This window comes from Papaver somniferum, chromosome 3 (assembly GCF_003573695.1).
Source record: "Papaver somniferum cultivar HN1 chromosome 3, ASM357369v1, whole genome shotgun sequence".
NCBI classification, from domain to species: domain Eukaryota; kingdom Viridiplantae; phylum Streptophyta; class Magnoliopsida; order Ranunculales; family Papaveraceae; genus Papaver; species Papaver somniferum.
Window position 1 is genome coordinate 60,900,556 of NC_039360.1, and position 10,467 is coordinate 60,911,022.

Below are 10,467 nucleotides of genomic sequence, written 5' to 3' on the forward strand. Positions count from 1 at the left end.
TTGTGTGCACATGCCATACAAATGTGTAACTCCTAGTTACACATGCCACACGAGAATTTACACATTCCATATTGGTGGGAGGTGGTGGTGGTGGGAGGCGGTGGGCGGCCGCGGCGGTCGGTGGTTGGAGGTGGTGATGAGAGGCGGAGGTGGTTGGCGGTGGTGGTCGGAGGTGGTTGGTGGCGGTGGTGGTCGGAGGTGGTTGGCGGTGGCGGTGGTGGTCGGAGGTGGTTGGAACATCATCACATAATATTTTAATAATTTTGGACCTAAATTTAAATTTTATTTAATTATGGGCTTGACAAGATGCATAAGGGTATCAAGGTCTTTTAATATTTCGGAGCCTAGATATAAACTTCTTTTAATTAAGGGCCTCATATTATGGGTTACCCATGGGTTGGGCCTGAGCCTAATTTTCCCTTAAAATAATGGAGAAGCCCATGGGTCGGGCCCACTGGTCGGCTGGTCGTGCCTTAGCCATGGCCGGTCCCATGCTTCCTCCATTATTTTTCTTTATTTTGTTATTTTCATGAACTCATGAAAACTCCTCCATCCCAACAACTTTCCTTGTTTGAGCAAAACTCACGGTTTCTCCATATTTTCACGGATTCATGAAAAATAATAATAACATAAAAATAGAGAAAGGTGTGAGGGACCGGGCAACCTAGCCGGCCGGCCATGCCCAAGTCGTGGACGGTCCCGCACCTTATAATCCCTGGCCTTTTATAATTATTATTTCCCAATTTCATGAAACTCCTCCATTTCAACAAAACTCATGGATTCTCCATAATATCACGGTTTCATAAAAACTAATAATATAAAATTAAGGAAAGTGTTGTGGGACTGGGCAACGTAGCCGGCCATCCATGCCCTAGCCGTGGCCGGTCCCACACCTTGCAATCCTTAGTTTTTTATAATTATTATTTTCCTCATTCATGAAACTCCTCGGTTTGAGCAAAAATCATGATTTCGTCGTAATTTCTCAAATTTTGCTTGAATCATGAAAAACCAAAAGCCAACAGGGTCACACGACCGGCTAACCTCTCACGGCGATTTTAAATGTTAAAATACTCTTATTTTAATATTTACAAAATATTAATCAATTGAGCATACATGCTCATTCCAACAAAAAATTAAGAATTTCAGTCAAGATGAAACTCTTATGAAAATTCACAATGTTGCTCGAACGCACATCAGAAAATACTGAAACTCTCAGTACGGAAACACGGATACCATGGTAACACGTGTATGCCTTCTTGACCGACCAGGATCATACCTAGGGCTTGCACAAAGCCGGTACCACACGTTTTCATAATTCTGACCTAATTTGCTCAATTGCTCATATTGGGCCCAAATTCTCTACAACTAACCTGGGGATTGCTCGAACGACCAACAGCTGGTCCCGTGACCACCAAGAGCCGGTATCATGCTCTCTTGGTAGGTCCCTCGTTTTTCATACTCATGATTTATCACTTAATGTTGAATCCAGCAATATTTCAATAAATGATGAAACCGTCATTTAATCATCATTCTTTCACCAACCCTCCAACTGAAGACCCTGGTGTACGCTCACTCGAGCAGTTGGACATCACATGGACGTCTGTAGTCCCATGTGGTCGGTCCCTCCTTCGCTCATGACCTATTTTCAGCAATTCGTCAATTAATGAGCAATTGATCAAAAATTAGGGTTTCGAACAAATGCTTAACAAATCATCATTTTGAGAAAGTTCAAACACTAAATAAATTTATGTTGATCCAACAAAAAACATGCGGATTAATTACATAATATTCGGTAATCTACCAATATTTTAATTAATATTTTATTTGGTCACGTCACCAATAAACAAGTAATTCGTCGAATTGAGTAATACTTGCTCAATTGCTCAAATATTGATCCAACTATCAATATTCAGTAATTTATCAGTAATTCGTCGAATTGAGCAACACTTACTCAATTGCTCGAATATTGATCCAACTATCAATATTCAGTAATTTATCAGTGATTCATCGAATTGAGCAATACTTGCTCAATTGCTTGAATATTGATCCAACTATCAATATTCAGTAATTTGTCGAATTGAGCAATACTTGCTCAATTGCTCGAATATTGATCCAACTATCAATATTCAATAATTTGTTGAATTGAGCAAACTTGCTCAATAGCCCAACTATCAATATTCAGTAATTCGCAATACTTGCTCAATTGCTCGAATATTGATCCAACCATCGATATCCAGTAATTCGTCGGGCAATACTTTCTCAGTTACTCGAATGTTCTATTGAGCAATTCGTCATTCATGCTCAACTCAACAAAACCTAGACTCATTGTCTAATCAGTCAATGTGACTAATCAAATACACGTCTGTCATGTAGACTCCACGATTCGTGAGACATCAATCACGTCACATGGGGGATATCAATAGGGTTTTGGTCTGGCGGCTTACGGCACGTGGATTCATCCACGATGAGAATGTGAGTAAGTCGTGCAATGGTTGAAGGAGTTAGCAAAGTAGTGGGTGGACGGTTAACCAAGTCTCCGCACGACCTGGAACTGGTTTCACCACGATCTTCCACTTTCCCACTCTTTCACTCAAGAAACCTTCACACTTACAGGGATCAATGTGTTCATCATTCTTGCAATATAAATTAGTCCAAATCGAGGACAACAAGGTATTATCATTATTCGTCAACAACTCGATTAGAACTTATTCACAGAACTCAACTTCAGCAGTTCATCAATTTGCAGAAACCTTCAACACATCCACAATCCTTGATCATCATTGATCCCACACAATTCTCAGCTTCCCTCCTACAGATCAACCCATCTCCCTTTTTGTGACCGAATTGACTCTGGAACGGCCATTGACTTGGTTTAGGCCGTAGTCCTACAGATTGATCTCTCGAATCTAAGCACTCCTTTTGCAGTGCATCTGTATGAGGTTCAGCAGTTTTCTCGGTTGAGGAGTCTTGTCCACACGCTCGATTCTTCACTTTCCTAAAAAACCAGCAAGCCGTTTTTCCCCATCCACAGATTGGCGACCACAGTGGGAGATTAATCTCTCGGTTTCAATCTCGCATTTTCAAAAAATGGTTGTCTTAGGTCTAACTCAACTACTTCGAATTCCAGTCAGAATTTTTCGAATGGAAATGTTCCTCCTTCTAACACTCCATCTAATGGAACTGTCGACCCGGAAATCAAGACCTTGATCGAGTTGGCACGAGTACAGGGATTCATACAAGGAACATGGACCTGATGAAAGAAACGCTGAACAACATACTGAATTTCCTCGTCAAACTGACATCGGATTTGGGTGGCGCCCCTGCTCAGGAAATCTCGACGCTGGCCAATCCTTCAACCAATGATCATCCGCGAGCCAAAAACTTCACCACTTATGAGAAGCCGGTGGAACAAGAGGTCACACATTTAATTGAGAATCTGTGTGAGATCCTGCATTTCTCCAGAGATCACCGTACGAACACTTTTGCTGCACTAAACAAAATATCATCTGACGCGCGAATAGTTCCATCATCTCTGATGGTTGAACAAGTGTCCATGGTATCTGAACCATCGGTCAACAATATCACCTTCACTGAGGAAGACCGAATGGCAGAGGAAGGACATAACCGAGCGTTGTTCGTAACTGCTTCTATGAAGGACTCCGAATTCAAGAGAGTTCTAATAGATACAGGTGCTTCTACAAATCTCATCACTATGAAGACTCTCAAGGAGTCCAAAGTTCCACAGAGTAAGATCGTTCATCATCCCATATTGATGACGGGTTTTGAAGGAAGTCAGAGTCACACATACGGGTATGTTTATGTGGATCTGAAAGTAGGGCCGATTCAATCCACTGTCAAGTTTCATGTGATCGAGAAAGACCCTGATTATCACATGATACTCGGGAGACCGTGGCTTCATGACAATAAAGTTGTTCCTTCGACGTACCATCAATGTATGAAAGCTTTGGTCAACAACAAAATTGTCCGCATCCCAGCCTTAGTGTCTCCTTATGCTCCGGTTTATGATCCTGAGTTCTTGGAACCTCCAAAGAGCATCCCCGAACCTCCAAGCAAGACCCGCAGTACTCCACTCCCAAATTGGAAATCTATTGAGAAAGCTGACAAACCACCATCAACAGATGCTAAATCCATCCAACCGTCTACCACACCACTCAAGCGTCGTCAGGGTCAAGGTACAACTCATAAGAAGTCCAATTTTATTACTGATTATGATGCAGAAGGGAGAGTCATCTATCTCCGTCAAAAAGATTAGCAATTAACAGGGGAGGTCGATGAAAAGTCTCCCCGCCCCGAAGAATCATGCCAGAGTGAGCAATCACCCGACAAAGAGATTCGAGACGCACCACGACAGCTGCAAGATGGCACGGATTCCACAACTGACGATCTTGAGACTATCAACATCGAAACAGACGAAAACCCAAGGCCGATTTTAATCAGTTCTTATCTCTCATGAGGAACGAGAAAGATTGGTAGGTCTATTGAAAGAGTATCAAGATATCTTCGCTTGAACATACAAAGAGATGCCCGGTCTAGATGAAAAACTGGTCACTCATCATATCCACATTACTCCCGGATCCAAACTTGTCAAATAACCGTCCAGGAAATTCAGACACGAGGTGGAGGAACAAATCAAGGTGGAAATCCAGAAACTACTAACAGCAGGATTCATCAAACCCATTCAACATCCAACGTGGCTGGCGAACATTGTCCCAGTCAAGAAGAAAAATGGCCAGATCCAATGTTGTGTGGATTTCAGGAACCTGAACAAGTGTTGCCCGAAGGATGACTTTCCATTGCCAAACATTGATATGCTCGTCGATGCAACCAGCGGTCATGACATGTTCTCATTCATGGACGGTTACAGTGGATACAACCAAATCAAGATGTACGAACATGATGCTAACAAAACCGCATTCCGAACTCCCATTGGAAACTTCCACTGCACAGTGATGCCTTTCGGCTTGAAGAATGCAGGATCCACTTATCAGCGAGCCATGATCGCAATACTCCATGACATGATGCACAACCAAGTAGAGGACTATGTTGACGATGTGGTGGTAAAATCAAAGACTCGGGCATCCCACCTAGACATCCTGAGACAAGTCTTCGAAAGATGCAGGGAATACAAACTAAAGATGAATCCTCTAAAATGTGCTTTTGGTGTTTCTTCTGGAAAGTTTCTTGGATTCCTGGTCACTGCAGAAGGAATCAAGGTCGATCCAGATAAGACAAAATCCATTACTACCATGCCTCCTCCACGAACTGTGAAAGAGCTCCAGAGTTTCATGGGGAAAGTCAACTATATCCGGCCTTTCATTCCTGGACTCGCTCAACTCATTGCTTCGTTCACTCCTCTATTGAAGAAATGAGCAGATTTTGCATGGACAACCGTTCAACAAGAAGTATTTTAGAAAATACAGCAAATATTACTATCACTCGCTGTCATGAAATCTCCAGTGCAAGGACGACCACTGATACTTTACATAGCCTCCAGTGATGTCGCCATTGGAGCACTCCTCGCTCAAGAGGATGAAGAAGGTATCGAACGTCCAATTTATTACTTCAACCGCACAATGAGGAATGCCTAACTCCGATACCCAAAGGCTGAAAGGGCGTGTCTAGCATTTGTTCACGCAATTCATAGGTTCAGACATTATCTACTATCAAACAGAGTCGTGCTGGTGGCCAAAGCTGATCCCATAAAATTCTTACTGTCGAAACCTGCTTTGATCAGGAGACCAGCAAAATAGCTACTTCAAATGTCAGAATTTGATATAGCGTGTGTCCCTCCAAAAGCAATCAAAGGACAAGCAGTTGCAGACTTACTTGTTGCTTTCCCTGGAGAATACATCACGATGTTGCATGAAGAAGTGCCCGGTGAGTTTCAGAAATTTCAATCATTCAGGAAGAAACATGGCTATTATATTTTGATGGATCTGCCACTCTGAGCAATGATACTGGTGGAGCGGGCATTGTGCTAGTATCTCCATCCGGCTATGTATTCTCACGTTCATTCAAGTTAGATTTCCACTGCACCAACAATTCAGAAGAATATGAAGCTTTTCTCCTAGGGCTATCTTTAGCCAAGAAGGCAAGAGCGATGCACCTGGAAATCAGAGGAGACTCAAAGTTGTTAGTCAATCAAATGAATGACGTGTACTCCCTCAAATAAGTAACACTTTCTCCATTCAGAGCCGAGGCACAACGACTGTTAGCTCCTTTTTATGATGCAACAATTGTCCATACTGGACGCACCCACAATAGACATGCCGATTGTCTGGCGACTTTGGCATCCAAATTGCAATTTGAAGGGTCAGAGAAATCCATCACTGTGCAAAGACGTTATGTATCATCTACCTGGCTTACTCAAGTTGAAGATGCTCAATCGAGCGACTGGTGAGCGCCCATCATTCATGAATTGAGCAGTTCTCTACGGAAGGTAAAATCAGCCTCAAAGAGTTGAAAAACTTTTTTCTGCTACATGGAGCATTATACTATCGCAATCCTGATGGATCATTATCACGATGTCTTGGAGACGAGGAAGCAAGTGAACAACTCAAACATGTACATGAAGAAATATGTGGCCAAACCCTAGTAGTCACACTCTACAGGAGGCTTCAATGGCTCGGCTACTACTGGCCCTCAATGGAAGCTCAATCAAGAATGTTACAAGGATCCTGTCCCAATTTTCAGAAACCACCTCATCATCTGGAAGTCCTCACAATTCACCATACTGGGGACTAGAGGGAGCCTTACATCAAATATTTTCATGATAACGCTTTTCCATCAGAAAAGAAAGAAGCGATCAAACTTACCTAAAGGGCCAAACGGTTCGTCTACCTGGAAGAGCTTTTGTATCGCAAAAGCTTTGGTGGAAACCTGCTGAGATACTTAGCCGGACATGAAATTCCAATGATCTTGAAAGAGATGCATGAAGGTGAACACCAAGGAAAAAAGAAATTATTTTTCCAAATCCATGAGAAATATTACTGGCCAACCACGGAAGATGATGCAGCTTATTATGTTCAGAGATGTCATCAATGCCAAATTCATGGTAATCTCATGCACACCCCTTGTCTCCAATTAAATTCTGTGAGCAATCCATGACCCTTCTACAGCTGGGGACTGGATATTGTCGGGAAAACCAATCCAACATCTTCGAAGCAACATGAATACATTATTACAACAACTGAGTATTTCACCAAGTGGGTTGAAGCTATTACTCTTTGAAGCACCACTGGAGTCACAATTGTGGCTTTCATCAAAGAATATATCATATGCAAATTCGGTGTTCCTAAACATATCATTACAGATAATGAAACTCCTTTTGTCAACAAACATGTTGCAGAATTGCTCGAGGAATATGGAATCAAACAGATTTTCTCCACACCCTACTATCCCCAAGGAAACGGACAAGCCGAGAGTACCAACAAAACCTTGATCTGGATTCTCAGTTGAACAGTTCATGACAATCCACAAACGTGGGATGAGGAATTTCCCATGGCTTTATGGGCCTACCGTACTGCACCAAGGAGTTCAATTGGGACTTCACATTATTCTCTTGTCTATGGAGCTGATGCTATTCTCCCAGCTGAGATCAAGATTCCCTCTGCAAGAATCGCGGCGGCCAGTGGAGTGCAGTGGGATGAAGCCGAAGTATCTAATTCAAGGATTGCTGAATTAGACATGCTTGAATCGAGAAGGGCCAAGGTAGAAAAATATGTGGAAACTTACAAACAAAGAATTTCCAAGGCATACAACAAAATTGTAAGACCTCGAACATTTCAAGTAGGAGATTTGGTTTTGAAAACAGCAAAACATATCCAGCAAGACATGTACGCTCCCAAGTTCTCTCCTAAATGGGAAGGGCCTTATGTAGTCATCAAGGCGGTATCTAGGGGATATTACAAAATCGTAGCTATTAATGAAGGAGTCGAAGGAAACATCATCAATGGCAAATGGCTCAAGGCGTATTATGCTTGAACGATCATCAAAATATTAAATTTCTAAATGTAATTTCTGTTTTGTCCAAAAGAATATGCAGTATTCTCATTCATTCAAAATTCAAAGTATTCTATGAATTTCAAATGAATCTTTCAATCATCTACTTTATTCAAAAATCTCAAACCTACATCAAAAATTTCTCTCAAACGCTCAATTAGAGCAAACCATCCAACAACAAATAATCCTTACTGAAGGCTGTTTCAAGCATCTTTTGAAAGTTTCATTTTTCACTCTCAAATCCTGGACAGCTTTCTCAACCCTTGCCGACTCCAGAGCAAGTGCTTTCTCCTCTTTTATGATGGCAGACGTATCAGAAATCATTTTTGCAGCAACAATCGCCCTATCAACCTTAATGATCTCGAGTCGACGACGGAGCCAGCTTATGTTGAATCGCAAAACCTCACAGTTCGAGATCATATCGTCCCATCTGTGCAACTCTTCATTCTTGACATCCTACAGTTTTATCTTGTTCATTTCGTCAATGACGGGCAATAATCCAGCGACTGTGGTTAATAGAGTCTGCGGAAAACCTCTCCATACTTCGGAAGTAGCAATATGCCCATACCTTCTCCGGATTTTGGTGTAGAGAGATGCATAACATTTAGGGACGATGAAACCACCAATTAGTTGATTATCTGGGCATACATTGATCATGGGAGTATCGAACGGGTGTCCAGCCATTGGGTATTCACGAGCAGAAACCCTGGGATCAGCATCTACAGAGTCTTCCGAGTTCTCAGCATGAATGGCGCCATCACTATTAGCTGCAACCACGGATTTTCCATTCTTCTTCTTCATGGCTTCGACAACAACATGAACGTCAACCTGCAATGACAAAACATTCAGAAAATCTGGACAATGCTCGATCAAGGGAAATCTTCGGTCGAATACTTACAGATGTCCCAGTCCCAGCTTCTCGAACAGACCTATAACGCGCGGGAGCCCTGACAGTCCGCTTAGGTCTCAAACAAGATTGATTCTCCTGATTGGCATGCAACAGATCACCTTTTTTGATCAGGATTTCTGATTACATCAAAATGACGAAAAACACGCTATACTCACCGGGATAGGCGTCCCAGGTTCATACTTCGTCAAAGATCCATTTCGAGAAGAAGCACTGCTACCAGACATGATGATGACAGGTATGATTATGATCAAAATTTCTTCTGATAATGTACATCCGGAGGAAATGTGTTGTATAAGTTTTCGAAGTCAAAACTTAAGACGATGGATATTTATCTTCTACGAATGGTCAAATCAGTTGCGGTTTCTACTGAGAGGATCTCAAATGGGATTATGTGATAAACTAGAAGAGCAACAATATTGGGGACTAACAGTTCAACTAGTCATACTTTGACTAAGAACAGTTTGTGAAAATCATGTTTCCTCAGTTTGCTCGTACAGTCATACTTCTGAAGATCATGACTAATTTTCATACACGAGGATATAGATTCGTTTAATTGAAGGCATGAAGAGAACTGGATAGAGATGTGATAAAGGATTGTTCAACAAATAAATAAATAATAATCTCCAAATATCTCTACGGTCAAACTACTCAAATAAGGAGATAATGTCAACTTCAACAGAAAGTAAATAATCTCAGAAAATTCGTGACTAATCGTCAGATTCGTCGGACTCGTCATCACCATCATCGTCCTCCATAGGATCCTCTTCAAGCTCTTCCTCAGAATCACTGTTAGAATCTTCACCAAAGTCCTCTTTCTCATCAGGATTGCTGTACATTGCGTCCCAGTATTCTTCTTTTTCGCGTTCAGCTTTAAGATCGGCCTCAACTAATTGTTCAATCTCCCTGGTAAGAGGGTGTGGCTTAACTTTGTGTTCCCTTGGCTCCCATACAGGTTCTTCTTCTTCAGCATCTGAATCCGAAGCTACACCATCAGGACGAGATAGAAGCTTCTCCTTGGCGGCTAACCGTCTGCGCTGAATTTGAAGCCTCTTCCCCCGATACTCAGCTACTATCTCATCCTCGGCTATCCTCTTCGAGAATCTATCACAGGCAGTCTTCAGCTGATCAAGAGACATGCCGTTTATGACTTCCTTAGCCTTCTTCAATGATTGGTCCATCTTGGCACGGGATTCTGCTGCAGAAATCTTCACCTCTGGAACCTTGGAATACTCGTCAGAAGAGCTAGAGGAATAATCATAATCATAATCACTGTTGCTGGAAGTCGCCATTCTATGGAACCAGGAGCACAAAATTACAAATATGCTAATATCGAATTCGCAACAAAATGGTAATCCTCAACTCTTACCTATTTTCAGTTTCACGAACTTAGTGATAACAACGCAAAACTCTGAAAACTTGCTTACTCCTTCGAACTTGCAAAGATGAGAAAAACCTATCATTCAAGAGTCAAACACCTGACTCTTTACTAAACCATGAATGATTCATATAACCTTCCATATGAACATCCGCTGATT

The 10,467-nt window shown here is 41.9% G+C and overlaps 1 protein-coding gene across 1 annotated transcript; it reads right to left on the bottom strand.

Annotated features, from left to right (window-relative positions):
- Window positions 1-9,639: 9,639 nt before the first annotated feature.
- LOC113359497 (ribosomal L1 domain-containing protein CG13096-like) lies at window positions 9,640-10,221 on the bottom strand. Its single transcript, XM_026603118.1, has one exon. The coding sequence runs from the start codon at window positions 10,219-10,221 to the stop codon at window positions 9,640-9,642; it is 582 nt and encodes a 193-aa protein (XP_026458903.1).
- Between the last annotated feature and the right edge of the window lie 246 nt (window positions 10,222-10,467).